Genomic DNA, 22,619 nt, shown 5'->3' on the forward strand with positions numbered 1-22,619 from the left:
AAGGCTTTTAAGGCAGTTTTGTGGAGTACAGAGAACTCACAACCACTTTTCATCTAAGTGCATGTAAAACATAAGGAAAAATTGAGTAGAAAAGAGGCTCCAGGAGCATCCCAAAGGAAATTTATTTTCCCTTTTGGATGTATATGAATGTATGTATATTTGGAAAGTGTGCTACCTTCAGTTATTTTCATATTAAAAATCCGTGTTCTCTGGGGTGCTTGGGTGGCCCAGCCAGTTAAGTGTCCAACTCTTGATTTTGGCTCAGGTCATGATCTTGCACCCTCATGGGTTTGAGCCCCGCATCGAAATTCTCTGCCCCTCCCCCACTCACTCTCTACCTGTATGTATGTATGTTTGGGGGAAAAAATCTGCGTTCCCTTGTATAACCTCACATCCACCAAAATAACCCATCACTTGAAATGAAGTGTTTCACAAAGGGAATCAAAAGGAGATGGGTCCCTAATACTAGTGACAATTTTCTATGGGGTAATAAAGATGCTTATTCCTGAGTAGGAAGGAAGGAATAAAGGAAGGAAGGAAAGATATGTTCACAATTCAGGAGACCCAGGAACTAAAGTTCTTCTATTAAAGCCACCGGGTATTAGGGAGTATGGTATAGCAGAATGAGACAAAAGCCAGTTTCACCTTAATTGCAGACAAGGGACAGTTTATAGGCATTCCAGCAGTAATTTAGAAATCATTCATTTCTCCTGATAATATACCTAGGGCTCAAAATAACCTGGTAAGGCAAAGAGAAATGGGGGGAAAAAGGGGAATACTGTAGCCATTGGAAATGGGAAAGGAATGCTTCTATCACTAGGTCACTAGAGAACACGGTCCCTCCCTCTGACCACTACCATATCCTTCTCTCTACAGACCTCCCTGCCATTCCCTAACCCAAGAGCTCTCCTTCCAACTTGGTGGATTATCCAAAGTGTAGAAACTAGCAGGACAATGCTACCTTTGACCACTGGCCAATAACAGAGCATGCAAATATCTGAAATCATGTGGTTTTATCAAGAGGGACTGCTCCAACTCTAACTTGTCCAAGGCACTCCATGTTAAGAATTAAGAAGCAGGGAGCCTGGGTGGCTCAGTAGGTTAAGAGTCCGACTTTTGGTTTCAGCTCAGGTTATGATCTTGCGGTTCCTAGGTTCAAGCCCCATGTCAGGCTCTGTGCTTATAGTGTGAAGCCTACCTGGGATTTGCTCTCTCCCCCTCTCATAAATGAATCAATCAATCAATCTTAAAAAAAAAAAAAAAAAAAAAAAGAACTAAGAAGCAAAGGGAACTCATACACTTATCAATTTTGATACACTGGGGAACCACTGCCTCACCAAGACACTCAGGGTTACTACAAATAAGCTTTCACATGTGATAAAGCTGGAGACATTCCTGTAAAAAGCAATCTGATCCCAGACAAGAACCACCCGAACACACATTTTTTATGACTGGGGAAGGTGGCCTCCCTCAATGTGACTTTGTTCTGGCCAAGGCACATGGATACAGACTGGACCAAATATGCTCTATATTCAAATAAGCAAGACCAAACTGCATTCAAGGGCCTAATTGTTTGTGACCACTCAAACCCTTTCATTTGGTATCTATATGCCAGATGATGGCTTTTATTTAGCACTTAGAAATGCTTAAGAGCACTCCTGTGAAAGTATCTACGTTATGACATAATCAATGGTAATGAGCTGGCTGCTCTTGAAGATGACAAAGAATGGGGCTTTCAGGATCTGTGCAAATGACCCACACAGTCACCGGGCTAGTTAACAGCATATCCAAAACTGATGAATTCCCACCTGCCAATAATACTGAGAATACAGGGCAATTTTAGGTTAGAGCTCAATTCTAACTCCTTTCCCCACACCTGGTTAACAGCCAAACCTTCTTTGCAAGGTCAAGAATGCTAGAAATGCTAGTAAGTAGCCAGCAGCTAAGCAGCAGTTCAAGAGGTTTCAGGTTATAGCACACTTCAGTTCTGAGATGGGGAGAGTGACACTGAGAGATAAGACAAGTTAAACAAGTTTAAAACCAAAAGCAGTGGACATTTATTCCTCAATTTTTGTGCAAGAGTGTGAAGATGCATTTGAAAGAACCTGATGGCTGGAGAGCATCAGCCATGGCCTTCAGGATGGCCTGGTTTACAATTAGATTAGGAGAAGGAGATGAAAAAAAAGTAACTTGCCTAGTTCACACGAATGATGTTTCTGGCAAACACAGTTGTTTACAAGTTTCAAACTACAATTTACTAGAGTCAAGGGAAGACTTCAAAAAGCCACATACAGTACAATTTAAAATTGGATGAACATCCTGCAATGTCAGTGCAAAGTAATTATGTAGACTCTCCAATACAAGATTGTGCTCATGTTTCCCAGGTTTGGTCAATGTTGCTCTTTTACAATCACAATCACAGAAGCTTAACTTACCAAATAGCAATGCCTTTGTTTTATGTCCTATGTACCAAGGGAATGTCACAAGGTTTTGGTGAAATGCAGCTTAGTTTCATTAATAAAGCAAATTTCTTATTTAGTTTAACAGTCATGTTCCTGGAATACTGCACATGTAAGTTTCATGGAAATGCTTTTAAGCTTATGCCCTTGTTCGGTAAAATTACTTTCAAGATATCCTTTTGACTATGTAAACTGGAATTGTTTCATGATTTTGAAATGCAACCAGTATAAATGAAAACATTTTAGGGGTGGGGGAAAACCCACCACTAATCTCTGCTAGACAAAGTTCTTAAAATCAAAAGGCCTATTCACACAAAATTATATGTAATGACTGTAGTAATCAGTTTATTACACAGATTAATCATTCTTGAACGTACAAGCTCCAGGGGAGCAATTGGGTCTTTAAATATACACAAGTATTTCCATCAAATGAATTTTCACCCTTACATCCAGATAGACCTAAGCAGTTAAAAACATAAGAAAAATAAGAGCTATTAGCTATGTATTAACTGAGAAACCACATACAAACCAAAGAATGTGGAAGAGAGAAAGGGGCTGAAAGGACAAAGGTTGAAGGGTGGGGAGATGCAAAAGATGTGGGAACAAAGCCCATCACACTTTATGTACTAATAGCTCCAATCCATTTAAATGTTGACCAGTTAAACTTAGACCTTAAAATACAGGATGTGGGTAGAGTTTAATCTGGTTGGTCATAACTTTCACCTAAGACGGAGGTCCTTCGGAATAAAATGAATACAGAAACAGCTTCGTGTTCTTCGCCTTGCTTTTCATAACTGTTTTGAGTTTAAAAGGATTCCACTTAAAAACAATCTCCTACAGGTCAGTGGAGCTTTTCTTCCCCATCCAAGCACACACCATACCCACCACCCCTCACCTTGCCGTTATCCAAATTTAAGTCAGTAAGGAAAACTTTTAGTCTCACACCTAGGTTACGCTTGGAGAACTGGCTTGTCACACACACACTTCTCTGCTAGGAGGCAATGTTGGTACAGAAGTACAGTATTTCTAGTTTGTTGTTCCAAGTATGTACAACACGCAGCACTGCTGTATCAGGTAAACATGTGCACAGGGGAAGATGAGGCGTGGGCTCATAGAAAGCAGTCAAATGGAAATCAAAAGGACTTTCTCTTTCAGAGTTCCCCTATCTTTATTTGTAGAGGTTATCCAATAATTTCTTTAATTACATCGCATACTTCTGAGTCCATTCCCGAGCTATTCTGTTGTACCTGTACACACAAAGAGAAGCGTGGCTTAACACAGGTGGAGTCAGTCAGAAAGCAACAGATTTCATTCATTATCCTATCTAATAACTTGAAGGGACTAACTAGTAGTAGTCTAGCAAAGACTTCTAAATTTCTATTAAGCATTTAGTCAGTGATGGTGGGAAAAGGCTGTAAAACCCAAAACAATGTCCTTTAAATGCTACTAATAGGATTCTGATTACATGTTAGCATTTGCTGGTACACCTTTATTATATATTTGACTGACCCATTTCTTTTTTTTTTTCAGTTTTATTATTTATTTTGTGAGAGAGAAAGAGAGAGAGAGAGACAGACAGAGAGACAGAGAGAGAGAGAGAGCGAGGGGAGAGAGCAGTGGGGGAGAAAAAATCCCAAGCACAGAGACAGCACAGAGCCTGACGCAAGGCTCAAACCCATGAACCATGAGAGCACCAAAACCAAGAGTCAGATACTGACTGAGCCACCCAGGAGCCCCAATGACTGACCTATTTCTAAGAAAGATCTTCAGTCACTGATTCATTTATTTGGAATTTTTAAAACTACATAATTCTACATTATATATGGTTCTTAAAATCATATACCAATAGTGATTAAATTCATGTAATACTTTCCTAACAATGTGGTTGCCAAAACTGAATGGGTTTATTACTCCAGAACATTCTAGTAGTAAAATAAGCAGGGCAGAAGATTCTTTCTTTATTTTTTTTTAATTTTTTTTTTTTTCAACGTTTTTTTTTTTATTTATTTTTGGGACAGAGAGAGACAGAGCATGAACGGGGGAGGGGCAGAGAGAGAGGGAGACACAGAATCGGAAACAGGCTCCGAGCCATCAGCCCAGAGCCTGACGCGGGGCTCGAACTCACGGACCGCGAGATCGTGACCTGGCTGAAGTCGGACGCTTAACCGACTGCGCCACCCAGGCGCCCCAAGATTCTTTCTTTAAAAAGAGATGCAGGAAAAGTTCAGTGAACAATACCACTACAATCACTTGGAAAATGCCTCTTGGTAGGCATTCATGCCCACCTAGATACTGGACAAAATAGGTCTCTCATTAAAAGTTTATTTGTGTGGGGACTCCTGGGTGGCTCAGGTGGTTGACAGTCCACTTCAGCTCAGGTCATGATCTCATGGATGGTAAGTCTGAGCCCTGCATTGGGCTTGCTGCTGTCAGTGCAGAGCTCACTTCAGATCCTCTATCCACCCCCCACCCCCCCCCCCCCCCGTCTCTCTGCACCTCCCACACTCTCTCCCTCAAAAATAAACAAACATATTCAGGTGCCTGGGGGGGCTCAGTCAGTTAAGCACCTGACTTCAGTTCAGGTCATGAACTTGGGGTTCGTGAGTTCGAGCCCCACGTCAGGCTCTGTGCTAAGAGCTCAGAGCCTGGAGCCTGCTTCAGATTCTGTGTCTCCCTCTCTCTCTGCCCCTCTTCCACTCATGCTCTCTCTCTTTCAAAAGTAAGTATTTAAAAAAAAATACTATATAAAAAGTTAACTTGTGTGGGGCACCTGTCTGACTCAGTCAGTAGAGCATGCAACTCGACATATCTCAAGGTTGTGAGTTCAAGCTCCATGATGGGTGTACAGGTTACTTAAAAAAATGTTTGTTAAGTCTTAAAAAAACTGTGGATATATTCACAAATAGAAAAAAGCAGGATCTAATTTTATTCTGAATGCAGCCAGAAATACATGACTATAGATACCATTCAGACCTAAACACAGACAAAACTAAACTAAGAACCAGTTGCAGTTAAATTCCCTCATTGCTGGTGTAGCTCCATTTAAAAATATACTATCTCTAAGACTCTCTAATCCAACAGAATTCAAATAATTCTTAATCCTTTTTAATTAAAAAAAATGTTTTATTTATTTTTGAGAGAACACAAGTGGGGGAGGGGAGAGAGAGGGGGACAGAGGATCTGAAGTGTGCTCTGCATTTGAACTCATGAACCTCGAGATCATGACCTGAGCTTAAGTTGGACGCCCTACCGACTGAGCCACCCAGGTGCCCCAATTCTTAATCCTTTTGACTTTAGAAAATGATCCATAATTTCCCACCTACTGCCTCCTACAGTCTTACATGAATGCACAAAATTAAAAAATTAGAACTTTCAGTTACTATCTTTTTCAATATTCTGACCACTCTTCAATAATTCATAGTACAATTGTAAAATACATAAATTCTTTTTTAAAAACATGTAAATTCTACATTAAGATTTGTTTTTAAAGGAAATTTGGGGCTTTCATGTCTTGTTGTAGTAACTTTCTTTTTAGATTATGCCAAATGGTAGAAAATCAATTCCCTTTTCCCACTTAGTTACAAATACCTACCAAAGACAGGCTTTCGTAAGTCAAAAGCCAAACAGGAGACATGAGGCTGTTAGAAAATAAACTACAGAGAAGTTTTTCTAGACAGTGGGAGTCATTTGAAACAATGAGAGATAAGATCAGCATCTTTTACTTATAGACACTTGATGTAAACACTCTTCTTTCTGTTCCCAGGTCAGTATATTAGAACTTCATTTTAAATATCTGACTCAGCCCTGAGTTAAGATCTGAGACACAAACATCTCCACCCCACCACAGGTACTTTTCTGGCCATACTTACTTTTCTCTATCTGTTTTGTAGATCCGAGCAATCTCAGGCACTAAAGGATCATCTGGATTGGGATCACACAACAGAGAACAGATGGACAAGAGTACTATAATGGTGGGGGAAAAAAAGGTATAAATTAGTAGAGGATAAAAACAAAGGGTTGAAAGAAACATGAGATGCCAACACACAAGAAAATTCTAAGAACCTATTCATATTGTGGTGTCTAGGAGCTTTGTGAGTTCTACCTAACTTTATAGTAACAAGAATCAACAACAATTCATGTAGGATTTCTCTATGCTTGAACCCCTAAGGATACTGGCCCAGGCTGATGAAGTGACTTGTCCACTGTCCCTGGTTAGTGAGTAATTAATGTAGAATTAGAATTCAGGTCTTCCAAGTCCTAGACCAACACTTTTCATAGGCCATAAAACTCAGTATTTAGAAACCCATCTTCAGAAATAAATGGCTCTCAAAATTCCAAAGACAACCACACTACTGAATGCTCTCAGAAGTGACAACCATGAAATCGAACAATCACTGCTTTCTCTACTACAGGTATTACATTCAGATGCGATGGATTTCATTTTTAGTTGAAAACAATTTAGTCTAAAAACATAACGGCCCGTATTTGCCCCCAAATGGAGCTGGCCATACTTAGTACACAGGATACAACATTTTAAGTTCTCAAATTCTTTTCAGTGACAATTTAGAATCTCATCTAAGCCATTTTCTCAGTGACAACGTGGAACACAGCAGACAAATAATACAATTGCCTCTGTTCAAATTTGTTGTAAACTTATGTATTCCTTACTGAATGCAAAGGAGGAGGCCAAGGCCACTAATTGTATTAAATCCAGGGGTCTCTGACATACTAAAATAAATTCTAATTCTTCTATTCTGATGCAAGAGAACTCAGCTATCTTATTTCTAATATTCTGTAGCAGGAGACAATGATTCTAAGCTCATTTTACTCCCAAAACATCAAATTCACCAGGAAAATAATTCATTTTCCTACCTAGAGAGATCAAGGGCTTCTGAGAGGTGAGGAAAAGGTTCACGTGCCCTTTATCATTCACTTTGTTAACAAAAAAGCTATTTCCTTAAGAGTATATGGAAAATAAAAAACATCAGGAAAGATGTTTTCTGACTCTTCATTCCTGTTGCCCACAATTCTGGCAGATGGCATTCCCAAAACATCTTCTCTTCCCATTGTCAGGTGTATCACCTGATGCCCTCTTCAAGCACAGAACATTCTAACAGCAATAAGGAAAGATTTCATGTATTTCCTGGAAATGACAACAGGAAGTTACAGATTTTTGAATGTTCATGAAATTATTGACTATTACTGAAAGAAGAAACTTGTCCAGCCCATCAAATTGGCAAGAATTCAAATAAATCTTCACCTGAAATTAGACAAGCTACCAGATTAGTATTTGCACAAATTCCCTTACCAAATTTCTCTTCCAATTATTCCAATAAGGCAACCTTAAGAAAATTTTTTTAAATAAATAAATTTTTAAACTCTTTCCAGGAAGGAAAGGAAGGTGGGGTGGTGGTTACCTGGACCTGGTAAAAAGATTTTTACTGTACTACTGAGGGTCCTTTTAAGTCATACAACACTGCTTTTGGCTTATAACTTACTATACATTCCTTCTCCATGAAGAGATACTCCTATTTGTATAACCTGCAGAGACACTTCACTGAAATGACTAAATTTTTATCTACATCAACATTTTTCATCAGTATATACTCATTTTCATCAGGGTCATAACCCACAGTCACTTCTAAATCTAAAAACATATAATCAAGTGGCTTTATAGCACATTTAACTGCTTCTTTTAAGGTTTCTGTATATTCAGGTCCCTAACATATACACTCAAAGCAGAAAGAACTTCAAGTCAAAGTTACTGCCCTCGACAAAGGAATAATATCACATATAGGATTCAGGCCTTTCACAGAACTACTTGCCCAAACATTCAATTTACAAAAAGGAGTCATTAAAACATTAAACTTAGGTATACTGATATAATCAAGTTCAACAAAATAGAATGCAATTATTTTAAAAGATAGCTATCCAGACAAAGAGAACATAAGTCAAATAAATTAATGGCCCTTATGAGGTAGCGTTAACTGAAAAATCAACACTAAGCACAGAAGGGGGAGAAAAAAAAGAGCTATGGTTAACAATTTCAGCTATTAAAACTTTCCCCTCCTACACACACACACACACACACACACACACACACACACACACACACACAGACTAACCTACCTTTCTTGGTCCCATTACTGGATTTCTATCTTTACTGATACTTGGTGAAGGAAGAACAACCAGGCAAGGAAATCACAATAACAACACTTTCACAAGCAGCCCCTCAATTACAAAGAGGCTTACAAAAAGAAAAGGGCCCACTTATCTGGAAAACTATTTCAGTCACTTTTTTTTTAAAGATTTTATTTTTGAGCAATCTCTATAGCCAATGTGAGGCTCAAACTCACAACTTGGAGATCAAGAGCTGCATGCTTTAGTGACTCAGCCAGCCAGGTGCCCCTCAACTTTTAAAAATGTGTTCTCCTAGTTTTTTGTTTATATTTTTGCCTGGGATGCCATAATTTTCAATTTGATGCCCCAGATTTTTTTTTTGAGAGAGAGAGAGAGAGAGAGAGAGAAGAGAGAGAGAATGCACACATGAAAGCAGGGGAGGGACAGAGAGAGAGAGACTTGAATAGGTTCCACGATCAATGTAGAGCCCAATGTGGGGCTTGATCTAACCACCCTGAGAGCATGACCTGAGGTGAAGTCAAGAGTCTGACACTTAACTGACTGAACCACCCAGGCACGCTAAATGCCCCAGTCTAGTTAAGCATCCGATTTCAGCTCAGGTCATGATCTCATGGTTCATGCGTTCAAGCCCCATGTCAGGCTCTGTGCTGACAGCTCAGAACCTGGATCTTACTTCAGATTTTGTCTCCCTCTCTCTGCCCCTACCCCACTCATGCTCAGTCTCTCTCTCAAAAATAAATAAACATTAAAAAAAAAAATTTTTTTTTTTAAATTGTCAGAGGCACCTGGCTGGCTCAGTCCATAGAGTATGCAACTCTTGATCTCAGAGTTGTGAGTTCCAACCCACACTGGACATAGTGCCTACTTAAAAAAAAAAAAAAAAAATTGTTAGAGTATACAAGTCATATTTATAAAAACAACAAAGTTATAACAGCAAATATCCAACATTTTTTAGAACAGTGCCTTTATCCTAGTTATCTGAGTGCTTACAAGAAACCAATTAACTATGCATTTTGCTTTTTGAAATCTTTATAATAGTAATGAAATGGTTAGAATTACCATCCTATTTTACAGATGAAAAACTGAGGAATACAGAAGTGAATGTGTCTCAAGATTCATGTGATAAGAGGTAGAGCTGAGAGGTGAATATAGGCAGTTGGATTCAGAATCTATGTTTTTTACCATGGAACTATGTTGCCGCCTGCCTAAATGTACACATTAAAGAAAGGATAAAATATAACAAAATAGTAAAGAAAAATATTTCATACACCAATCTCATCACCCAAATGCCCACATTATTTCTTTCTAGCTACTTAACATACTTTTTTTAAAAGATTTTTTTTTAAGTAATCCCTACACCCAACATAGGTCTCGAACTTACAACCCTGAGATTAAGAGTTGCAAGCTCCATTGAATGAGCCAGCAAAGAGCCCAAACATACTTCTATATTAACTTGACCTATAATATATACAAATTTTATCTCTTTTCTGCTTTTTTCAAACATAGTATTTTCCCATTTTTTACAATATTGGTAAAGATCAATACTCTTTTTAAAAGTGTGTGCTAGAACTGATTATTTCTTCCTCTACTGTTGGATCTTTAATTTCTAATTTTTAGAAATAAGTAAATGTTCACAAATGTTATTTCCACACAGGTTCACAAATATACTTCCACACAAAACATTTTTAGCATTTGAGGTTATCTATCTTCTTAGTACAAATGAATGAAACTAGAATTACTGGGTCAACGGGAAGTAATGATTAAATCTCTTATCTTTTAATACATACTGACTGGGATTTACAAATCTATACTCCTACCTGTGGTATGTAAGCACCGTTTCAATGTACTTCACCAGCATTTGTTTTTTTTTTTTTTTAAAGATCTTTGTTAATTAAAAAGGTAGAAAATGGGAACTTAATTTTCATTTCTTTGATTGTTTTGCTCCTTTCTGACCATTCACCTATTGGGATCTTTTTCTTACTTATTTTTATATATGTTCTTTCTATTTTATTTTTTTAATTAAAAAAAAAATTTTTTTTTAATGCTTATTTATTTTAGAGACAAAGAGCACAAGCCTCGGAGGGGCAGAGAAAGCCAGAGACAGAATCTGAAGCAGGCTGCAGGCTCCGAGCTGTCAGCACAGAGCCTGACATGGGGCTTGAACCCATGAACCAAAAGATCATGACCTGAGCCAAAGTCGGTCACTTAACCGACTAAGCCACCCAGGTGCCCTGTATGTTCTTCCCATTTTAAACACACTAGCCTATCTTCTCATTTGCAGCCTATTTCTTGTATTTGTGTTTTGACAGCTTTTAATCTACTTGTGATTTCATTTGGGTATGATGTTGAGGGGCTGTACAATTTCAAATCAACAATATAAGAAAATGTTTGTTAACTACTCAGTTCACAGATATAAAAAATTCCCAACCTACTCATATAATTAGGTTTTATTTAGAACTACTGGATATTTCATCACAAAATTAGTGACAAATCTTTAAATATACATTCAAACACACATACACAGGACTATATACGAAAAAAATCAAGATGATCAAATAAAAAATTTTTTATTAAACTGGTCATATTACAGGATGAATCTGTTACTAATAGAAACCTCAAGACCAGACCTGATAAAACCTTAAAGAGCCTGAATATGAATTCACCTATCCTTTGTTCTTCAAGACCCCATAATCTATATTTATACCACAACCATTCCTCTAAAAGGGCTGTTATTTCCTTTTCTGGAACAGTATCTATCCTTTCCATTCGTGGATTTCAAGGTTGGAAGAGATATTAATTATCTTCTACTTTAACTTTCCTCTAAAAAATATTCATACCTAGAGGCCATTTTCCAACCTAAGCTTGAATGGCATAATGGACAGAGTAGTCATAACACCAAAGAATACCTATGCCTGAAAATCCAACTCCCTCCAGTGGTCTCAAGGTCTACTAAAAAATAAGGGGACTGCTACCTCCTCTTAATAGGAATAAGAGTCATCATTTCAAAATAAGTAACCTTTAAAAGACAAAAAACACTGCTGCTTTATCTTGATATCAGATACCTATTCCATTACCTTTTGAAATAGTTAGTGCTGGAGACCACTGTGACCGTAGAATATCAAGACAAATGCTGCCATTACTGTTAATATTTGGATGATAAATTCTTGTTGTAAATGCAACCTAGAGAAAAAAGAAAAACTTTTATAAACTGGTTTACTGGTATCACAGAAAGCACATAAAAAACAAGTGCCATACATATCCCAGTTACCTTAGGTGGCTTGAAAGGATAATCTGTTGGGAAATGAATTGTCAAGAAAAATACTCCACCCTGATAGGGACTGTCATTCTGTTGATAACAAGAAAAGTGGGATTAAAATGAGTGAATTATATCAACATTTATTCCAAAATCAATCTGAATACTTACTGGCCCCATTATCGTAGCTTGCCAATGGAACACTGAAAAAGAACAAAAAATCATCATGAAGTAATTATCTCCATTATAGGTACACTATAATAACATATCATTCCCTGTATAATCCCAGTTTATTCATAAGCAATATGGTAAGCCCTAGGCAGGATGACGAATCTAAATCAAGTCTGAGTCTGAAGAGAGAAAAGAAAATGACTAGTATAGTCTAGAACACTGGTAAGATGCATAATGAAAAAGTATTTGGGCTAAAAGATCTTGAAAATTCTTATTAGGGAGACAAAAATTCTTGACAAGGCCCAAGCTCCACTTGTAAATCAGCATTTCTTACTTCAGAGGGTAAAAAAGAACCAAAGATTCAACTCTTCAATGTGTTATATCATTTCCTTAACACGTTAATATACAATAGACTCCTTTTATAATACTGGTATAGAGCAAGACTGTAAAGTCAAAGTAGATAATATTCAAATTAGGAAAGACTGGCTTTTACAGCAAGAAAAAACTGAGAGCACTTACATGTAAGGCTTTAGAATTACTAGTCCCTTACTAACAGATGAAAGATCAATATTTGTCTCTTTTTAAAATGATCTAGAATCTACAACATCAACAAGGCAGAGAAACACGAACTAAACTAAAAACACATTAAGATGGAATTTGATTAACAAAAGCATCTGAAGACCTACCATTAAAATCTTAATTGAGTATTCTGTTACACTAGTTAATTTAAGAATACCTACTGGAATCACTGACTCAAGTCTCCCTCTGGAACTCTTCTCGACTCCTAGCTCTCCTTGTGGAAGTATAAAAAAGGAGGTAAGAAGGTAGTGGGAGGATATCTAACACGGACTCAAATTACAATGGTTTGGTAAATAGTTCAGGAATCACTACGATGCCATAAAAAATAAGGGAGGGGTGTGGCACCTGGCTGCCTCAGTTGGTAGAGCATGTGACTCTTGATCTCTTGGTTGTGAATTCGAGCCCCACGTGTGGTATGGAGTTTACTTAAAAATACATACATACATACATACTTAAAAAAAAATCACTACAGTTTCCTGGCTCAGTTGGTAGAGCATGTGACTTTTGATCTGTAGGTTGTGAATTCAAGCCCCACGTGTGGTACGGAGTCTACTTAAAAATAAATAAATGAATAAATGAATAAATAAATAAATAAATAAATAAATACTTAAAAAAAAAAATCACTACAGTTTCCAAGTAATAGAATTCTCTAGAAATAGTTTGGGGTAAAATATTTGGCCATTAGCATAAAATATTGCTGTATCTTACGTCTAGATTTCAAAAACCTTTCATTTAAGGATCAATTTTAGCAGCTGTTAAAAATAAAAATTTACGGGGCGCCTGTGGCTCAGTAGGTTAAGCGTCCGGCTTCGGCTCGGGTCATGATCTCGCAGTCTGCGAGTTCGAGCCCCGTGTCGGGCTCTGTGCTGACAGCTCGGAGCCTGGAGCCTGTTTCGGATCTTGTATCTCCCTCTCTCTCTGACCCTCCCCTGTTCATGCTCTGTCTCTGTCTCAAAAATAAATAAACATTAAAAAAAAAAAAAATTAAAAAGAAAATAAAAATAAAAATTCATGGGGAGCCTGGGTGGTCAGTTGGTTAAGTGTCTGACTTAGGTTCAGGTCATGATCTCCAGTTTGTGAGTTCGAGCCCCACATGGGGCTACCTGCTGTCAGCATCTTGAGAGCCCAGTTGGGATCGATCCTCTGTTCCCTTCTCTCTCTGCCCCTCCCTGCTTGCATGCAGGCTCTCTCTCTCAAAAATAAATACACATTACAAAAAAAAAAACTCATGGTAATGAATTAAAAAGTTTTGATAGTCTAAAACAAGCAAAAACAAAAAAACTCCCACTACCATCCTGGTTTGATGCTGAAAACCAAATTACACAAACTAAAAGCTACAACCTCTTTCGTGAGAGTTTAAATGTTAAGTTCACATCTCACTGATTACTCTTTAGAATACTCAAAGATGAAACTTTTTCTTTTTTTTTTTAATTTTTAATGTTTATTTTTGAGAGAGAGAGCGTGAGCATGGGAGGCGCAGACAGAGAGGGCAAAACAGAATCTGAATCAGGCTCCAGTCTTTGAGCTGTCAGCACACAGCCCGACTCAGAGCTCGAACTCACGAACCGTGAGATCATGACCTGAGCCAAAGTCAGAGGATTAACAAACTGAGCCACCCAGGCACCCCAAAGATGAAGCTTTAAGGCTAAAAAACATAACCAAGAATATCTGTTACAGTTTGAGAATGAAACTCAAGAGACCCACATTTGAATTCAAGTACAGATCTCCAGAGAGTCACATTCACCAAGAGGTCAAAACAAAAGGGGCACCTGGGTGGTGCAGTGGGTTAAGGTTCTGACTCTTGATCTTGGCTCAGATCATAATCTCACAGTTTTTGTGGGTTCGAGCCCATGCAGAGCCTGCTTGGGATTCTGTCTCCCTTTCTCTCTGCTCTTCCCCTGCTTGTGCTCTCTCTCAAAATGAAAAAAAAAAAAAAAAAAAAAAAAAAAAAACCAACTTGAAATAAAATCTTTTTTTTTTTTTAAAGACAAGCTCAAAACAAAAGTAAACGAAACATTATATGACCAATAAATCTTTGCCTCATTTTTTCCTTCAGGAAGTATACTTGTTTCTGCTCACCAGATCTTTGCACAAAAATGGAAAAAATGTAATGGTATATTAAATATGGGTATTTAAAAACTAAAGCACTGTATTATTAAGTTCATTCTTAAATTTATCTTCTTTTTTTCATGTTTTTATTTATTTATTTTGAGAGAGAGCAAGCACACAGGAACAGGGAAGGGGCAGAGAGGGAGAGAGAGAATCCCAAGCAGGCTCTGCACTATTTAGCAGAGGCTGATGCAGGGCTCAAACCCATGAACTGTGAGATTATGACCTGAGCCAAAATCAAGAATCAGATGCTTAACTGACTGAGCCACTCAGGTCCTCCTATTTCTGTTTTTAAAGTTTATTCATTTTGAGAGAGAGAGAGAGAGAGAGAGAGAGAGAGAGAGAGGAGAGAGAGGAGAGAGAGAGAGAGAGAGAGAGAATCCCAAGCAGGCTTCGCACAGAGCCCAACTCAAGGCCTGATGCCATGAATCATTGAGATCATGACCTGAGCTGAAATCAAGAGTCGAAGCTTAACTCACTGTGCCACCCAGGTACCTTCTTAAAAGTAATTTCTATGCCCAACATGGGGCCTGAACTCACAACCCCAAGAGTCACATGCTCTCGGGGCACCTGGGTGGCTCAGTCAGTTAAGCATCTGACTTTGGCTCAGGTCATGATCTCATAGCTCTTGAGTTTGAGCCCCGCATCAGGCTGTGGGCTGACAGCTTGGAGCTTGGAGCTTGGAGCTTGGAGCTTGGAGCCTGGAGCTTGCTTCAGATTCTATGTTTCCCTCTCTCTCTCTGCCCCTTCCCGACTAGTTCTCTGTCTCTCAAAAATAGACAAACATTAAGAAAAAAAAAAAAAAAAGTCACATGCGCGATCACCTGAGCCAGCGAGGCGTCCTTATATTATTTTGAATATAAAATAAAAGACTTCATTCTTACACTAAATATCAATAATATGGTGCTGAGGGATTTGACTGCTAGAATAGTCAAAAGGAGCTCAGAAAGTTTTGTTGTGACCAACAGTTTCTTTCTTCCTAAGATTAAATTCTGCCTCCTTCTAATATTTAGCTACACAGTTACACTTTATTTTATCCTTATACAATTCATCAGGAAGACTTGATCAGGACTTTTTGACAATAATTTATCTCAACTGTTCTCAAACACTCCCTAAGTTTTAAATGTAATATCAGCAGACTATCTAGATGACCAAGTGTAAGGAAGTTATTCTGTCCCTAATGAGATTTTCCTTATTCTCTTAGAAGGTAGGCACTATTAATAGTTTAGCAGCAGGTGACCCAAGTCACCTGAAAAGGGTGGTTAGGAGTTAAGGGAGAGGTTATTACGTTTTAAACAGCTATAGAGAGATAATCCGTATATCATAAAATTCTTCCACTAAAAGTTTACAATCCAGTGTTGTTCAGGACATTCACAGAGTTGTGCAACCATCACTACAATCAATTTTAGAACATTTTCATCATCCCCAAAAGAAACCCATATCCATATGCAATCACTCCACATTTCCCCCAGATCTCTAGTTCTATGCAACCATTATCTATTTTCTGTCTTTATGGATCTGTATTTCATAAAAATAGAACCATATATTATGTGGTCTTTTATATCTGGCTTCTCTCACTATGTTTTCCTTTATTAAAAAAATTTTTTTAGTGTTTATTTTGAGAGTGTGTGTGCACACACATGTAAGTGGGAGAGGGGCAGAGAGAGAGAGAGAGAGAGAAAATCCCAAGAAGGCTTTATGCTGTCAGGGCAGAGCCCAACACGGGGCTCAATCCCACGAACTGTGAGATCATGACCTGAGCCAATATCAAGAGTTGGACAGCCAACTGAGTGAGCCAGTCAAGCATCCCTCAGCATGTTTTTAAGGCTCATCTATGTTGTAGTACACATCAGTACTCCCTTTTTATTGACATGGAATATTCCATTGTATGGACATACATTCTATTTATGCCTTCATCAGCTGGTGGGCATTTGGATTGTTACCACCTTTTGGCTATTACAGCTACCGCTTCTACGAACATTCATGCACAAGTTTTTGTATGGACATGTTTTCATTTCTCCTCGATATAAACCAATGAGTGAACTCACATATGATAAGTCTATGTTTAACTTTTAGAAGAACGGCCATATTTTTGAACTGTACCATTTTACATTATTACCAGCAAGATATTTAGGTTCCAATTTCTCCACAATCTCAACACTTATTATTTGACTCGCTGATTCTACCCATACTAGAAGGTGTGAAGTGTTAGTTTATTATGGATGTGATTTCCATTTCCCTGATGACTAATGATACTGAGCATCTTTTCCATGTGCTTATTGGCCGTTTGTAAATTCTTTTTAGAGACAAGTCTATGCAGATCCTTTAGTCATTAAAAACAGAAATGGTCGGGGCGCCTGGGTGGCGCAGTCGGTTAGGCGTCCGACTTCAGCCAGGTCACGATCTCGCGGTCCGTGAGTTCGAGCTCCGCGTCAGGCTCTGGGCTGATAGCTCGGAGCCTGGAGCCTGTTTCCGATTCTGTGTCTCCCTCTCTCTCTGCCCCTCCCCCGTTCATGCTCTGTCTCTCTCTGTCCCAAAAATAAATTAAAAAACGTTGAAAAAAAAATTAAAAAAAAAAAAACAGAAATGGGCTATTTATCTTTATATTGTTGAGTTGTAAAGATTTTTTAAAATAATTTTGAATAAATTTCCTTATCAGAGAGATGATTTGCACAAATTTTCTCATTCTTTTTTTTTTCATTCTTTTTCTTTTTTTTTTTAATTTTTTTTTTTCAACATTTAAAAAAATTTTTTTTTTTCCAACGTTTTTTATTTTATTTTTGGGACAGAGAGAGACAGAGCATGAACGGGGAAGGGGCAGAGAGAGAGAGGGAGACACAGAATCAGAAACAGGCTCCAGGCTCCGAGCCATCAGCCCAGAGCCATCAGCCCAGAGCCTGACGCGGGGCTCGAACTCACAGACCGCGAGATCGTGACCTGGCTGAAGTCGGACGCTTAACCGACTGCGCCACCCAGGCGCCCCTTTTTTTTCAACATTTTTAATTTATTTTTGGGACAGAGAGAGACAGAGCATGAACGGGGGAGGGGCAGAGAGAGAGGGAGACACAGAATCGGAAACAGGCTCCAGGCTCCGAGCCATCAGCCCAGAGCCTGACGCGGGGCTCGAACTCACGGACCGCGAGATCGTGACCTGGCTGAAGTCGGACGCCCAACCGACTGCGCCACCCAGGCGCCCCTTTTCATTCTTTTTCTTAATGGTATTATTTGCAGCACCTAAATTAGACTTCATTAAATGTAAAATCACCTATTTTTTCTTTTCTTGCTTATGCTTTGGGGAGTCTTATTTAACTCTCTAAGATAACTTTTCTGAGAAAGGAATGTGATAATACTATGCAGAGCAAAGGGAAATTACTTCAGCATACTGAAGACAACTTCAAAAATGAATTCTATGCCCCAGAGTTCAAACACTTTTAATGAAAAGATCAGCCACTCTCAACTTCGAGGAATTTTGCTGAAATAAAACCACTTTTTCAACTCAAACACCACACTGAAGCAGGTGGAGTGTATGATACCACGAATGACAAAACCAGTATCAAAAAACTTGAGAATGAGTCCACTTTGGAAACCACCGTGAGTCTCTTCACTATATTCTTCTCTAAAGTAGTTTACAATTTCTACTCCACTCACCCAAAAGAACTATTGTGAGGCTTAACTGAGATAATGCATGTTTAAGTACTTGGCCTATCCTGTTTGGTATCAAACACTATAGTTACTTATAATGGACCAATCTGAACAGAATAATGTAAATGGGATTTTTCATCACATGTACTCCTTTTATAATTTATACCATATCTGGCTTTTTAAAAATGTTTATTTAGGGGCGCCTGGGTGGCTCAGTCGGTTAAACGTCCGACTTCAGCTCAGGTCACGATCTCGCGGTCCATGAGTTCGAGCCCCGCGTCGGGTTCTGGGCTGATGGCTCAGAGCCTGGAGCCTGCTTCCGATTCTGTGTCTCCCTCTCTCTCTGCCCCTCCCCCGTTCATGCTGTGTCTCTCTCTGTCTCAAAAATAAATAAAATGTTAAAAAAAAAAAATTAAAAAAAAAATGTTTATTTATTTTTGAGAGAGAGCACATGCACTAGAGCAGTGGAAAGACAGAGAGAGAGGGAAACAAAGGATCTGAAGCAGGCTCTGTGCTGATAGCAGAGAGCCTGGTGCAGGGCTCAAAATCATGAATCTCAAAATCATGACCTGAGCCCAAGTCAAGACACTTAACTGACTGAGCCATCCAGGCATTCCCCATCTATTTTATATGTAAAGCAATCCCTGTAAAAGGGCCTTGCTTTGATTCCTATTTGATTTTTTAAAATTTTTATTCATTTTTGAGAGAGAAAGAAAGACCGAGCACAAGTGGGGAAGCGGCAAAGAGAGGGGGAGACACAGAAACTGAAGCAGGCTCCACGTTCTGAGCTATTAGCACAGAGCCCGATGTGGGGCTTTAACTCACAAACCAGAAGATCATGACCTGAGCCAAAGTCATACACTTAACCGAGTCACACAGGAGCCCCAGGGCCTTGTTTTGATTCTTAAGTTTAGCAAGCTAAAACCAACATTCTTTTTTTTTTTTTTAACGGTTATTTATTTTGAGAGAGAGAGAGTACATGTGCAGTGGAGGGGCACAGAGAGAATCCCAAGCAGGCTCCTATTTGTCAGTGCACAGACCGATGTAGGGCTCGATTCCACGTATCATGAGATCATGACATGAGCCAAAATCAAGAGTTGGATGCTTAACAGACTGAACCACTCAGGCACCCCCAAAACCAAAATTCTTAAGCAAAATCAGGAAAAGATTTTAAACATAAGCCAATATAACCTCATTTATTTTTTTGTTTTAATGTATACACTTGTCTTACAAAATTGTTTTCAAGTATGCTCTTTTCTCCTATTTGCTAAATATTATACTCTTTTGTCAATTAGTTTTGTGCCGTAAAGTACAGTCTGGTTCAAATATCCTCCTTTTAGGGACACCTGGGTGGCTCAGTTGGTTGAGCATCTTGACTGTGGCCCAGATCATGATCTCACTGTGAGTTCGAGCCCCACATCAGGCTTGCTGCTGACAGCTCGGAGCCCACTTCAGATGCTCTGTCCTCTCTCTCTCTCTGCCCTGCCCCTCCCCATATATATTCTCCTTTTAAACAATGTTAGAAGATGGTATAAGCGGGGGGGGGGGGGCATGCTGTAGTGACACAAAGTGAAACAAAAGGAAAATTATTATCCAACATGTATGATAAGGCCTAATAAATTATTTTAGACAGTATTAAATAGATAAACTGGACATTAAAAATAAACAAATTGTACCTGTCTTCACAAGTATGAGCCAGTTGAAAGACAAAGACAGACAGACACACACACACACACACACACACCACTATCCCCCCTCATCCTTAGGATTATCTCAAAGAGTAAAGGCTAGATATAAGTAAAACCTCAAATATTTTACCCCAGCAAAATACCCAGAAGGGTTGAAGAATAGAGGTAGGAAGGGGCCAGAACAACTATACAGGCAATATCTGGCAGAAAAGGTTCAAAAGTTTCAAAATGAATACTATAGAAATTGATGAGATACACATAGAACTGCATCTTTTGCGGACAAGTGTAAACACTGCCTCTTCCCTACAGCATAATTATCTCTTCACACAAAATAACCTTGAGAGAGATATTATTCATTAGTCCCACAGTTCCCTAGAGGCAGGCAGATGGTTATGCAGTTGCATTTCATCATTCCCTTTATTTTTATTTTTTTATTTTTTATATTTTTAAGTTGAGACTGTACACTCAACATAGAGCTGGAACTCACTACCCTGAGATCAAGAGTTTCATGCTCTACCAAGTGAGCCAGACAGGAGCCATTTTATCATTCTTTTTAAATACTTACTATCATCTCCCACAGGACCTGCTGAACACTGTGCTGGGGGGTCCCGTGCCAGGTCATTCAATTCCTTAAAAAAATAGAAAGAAAGGAAATGTATTCAATATATACATAACTTTTACCAATTAATAAAATTATCGCTCATACCAATATTCTCTATCCCACTAGTGAAGCTTTGAACAATCCTTAAAAGTCAGAGAAGGATAGATCCGTGAATCTTTAGGTTAAAGTATTTGGGATTCTTGAATACAAATGTATGTTTAAAAAGTGGATCATTTTTGCCTTGTTCAGAGTTCAGTAAGTAAATATAAGGAAAGTAAATATGTATTATATACTAAAGAACTACAAAAACTGTTTTAAGGTAAAAATGTAATTTATTAGTTTTCAAAAAAGAAGTTTCAATACCAGTTTTTGTATCTCAAAACTATTAGGTTATACTTGGGACAAGCTCTGGAAGTCATAAATGTTTCAAATGACATGGGACCATCTGACGAGACACTGATAGGTTTTTAGCTGATATAGACAACCAGGGTTCCAAAGGCAGTTGAAAAAACTTAAAAAGGGATATAATGAAAACGCTGGATATATTAAAAAGGCTAAAATAAGAAAGTCCATCATAAAATTTTGTAATCAGAGACAGATCTACCTATAGTAATGCTCTACAACCAGATGCCAGCTGCTTAGCTACTTTCCCATGAAGAACCCACCAACTTAAGATTCGTTACTAGGTGGGGATTCCTAAAAAAACCACAAGGCAGGAAATCATACTCTATTCCTTTTCCTCTTGGCTCGGCATTTGAGATTTAAAACAAGGGATAGTTTTAGATTATGTTTTTAATTAAAAAAAAATTTTTTTTAAGTTATCTCTACATTCAACGTAGGGCTTAAACTAACAACCCCGATAGCTTCTATAGTTGGAGCTTTTAGTTGGAGAAGTTGCTTCTCCAACTGAGCCAGCCAGGCACCCCTGATTATATTTTTAAACAACTACAGTAAAAATAGTAAAATTTAGTATTTTTTTTTAATTTTTTTTTCAACGTTTTTTATTTATTTTGGGGACAGAGAGAGACAGAGCATGAACGGGGGAGGGGCAGAGAGAGAGGGAGACACAGAATCGGAAACAGGCTCCAGGCTCCGAGCCATCAGCCCAGAGCGTGACGTGGGGCTCGAACTCACGGACCGCGAGATGGTGACCTGGCTGAAGTCGGACGCTTAACCGACTGCGCCACCCAGGCGCCCCTAAAATTTAGTATTTTAAAAGTACAATAGGGGCGCCTGGGTGGCTCAGTTGATTAAGCGTCTGACTCTTAATTTCAGCTCAGGTCACGATCTCACAATTCGTGAGTTTGAGCCCCACAAGGGGCTCTACGCTGATAGCACAGAGCCTGCTTGGGATTTCTCTCTCCCTCTCTCTTTGCCCCTCCCCGGCTTGTTCGTGCGCACTCTCTCTCAAAAAAAAAAAAATAAACATTAAAAAAAAAAGCACAATAAAAACTATTCAGAGCCAGAATTAAACTCATGTTTATGTGGTCAATTAATCTACGACAAAGGAGGCAAGAATATACAATGAGGAAAAGACAGTTTCTTCAATAAATGGAAAACTTGGCAGCTACGTGCAAAAGAATGAAATTGGACCACTTTCTTACACCATACACAAAAATAAACTCAAAATGGATTAAAGACTTAAAAATGTAAGACCTGAAACCACAAAACTCCTAAAAGAAAACATAGGCAGTAAACTCCTAGATATCTGTCTTAGCAATATTTTTTTGGATCTGTATCTTCAGGCAAGACCAACAAAAGCAACTATATCAAACTAAAAGCTTTTATACAGCAAAGGAAACTATCAACAACAAAAAAAGGCAACCTACTGAATATGAGAAGATTTGCAAATGATTGATCTAATAAGGGATTATCCATATCGATATATAGATAATATATATTATATCTCTATATACATATACATAATATATATTATATCTCTCTCTCCATATATATATAACCTCTTACAACTCAAC

The 22,619-nt window shown here is 38.4% G+C and overlaps 1 protein-coding gene across 4 annotated transcripts in view; it reads right to left on the minus strand.

The window, feature by feature from the left end:
* Positions 1-2,033: 2,033 nt before the first annotated feature.
* UBE2D2 (ubiquitin conjugating enzyme E2 D2) overlaps positions 2,034-22,619 on the minus strand; it is a 56,389-nt gene continuing 35,803 nt past the window's right edge. For 3 of the 4 annotated variants that reach the window (XM_058735000.1, XM_058735009.1, XM_058735018.1), the window contains 6 exons: positions 20,608-20,671; positions 12,025-12,056; positions 11,869-11,946; positions 11,675-11,780; positions 6,329-6,422; positions 2,034-3,706 (listed from right to left, as the gene is read on the minus strand). In XM_058735000.1, coding sequence (XP_058590983.1) covers positions 3,661-3,706; positions 6,329-6,422; positions 11,675-11,780; positions 11,869-11,946; positions 12,025-12,056; positions 20,608-20,671 — 420 coding nt within the window. In that variant the 3' untranslated portion in view covers positions 2,034-3,660. Of the gene's footprint in view, positions 3,707-6,328; positions 6,423-11,674; positions 11,781-11,868; positions 11,947-12,024; positions 12,057-12,764; positions 12,784-20,607; positions 20,672-22,619 lie in introns of those variants that run through there. The other variant, XM_058735020.1, reaches the window with a different exon arrangement.

Source organism: Neofelis nebulosa, chromosome 1 (genome assembly GCF_028018385.1).
Source record: "Neofelis nebulosa isolate mNeoNeb1 chromosome 1, mNeoNeb1.pri, whole genome shotgun sequence".
In the NCBI taxonomy this organism is placed as follows: Eukaryota; Metazoa; Chordata; class Mammalia; order Carnivora; family Felidae; genus Neofelis; species Neofelis nebulosa.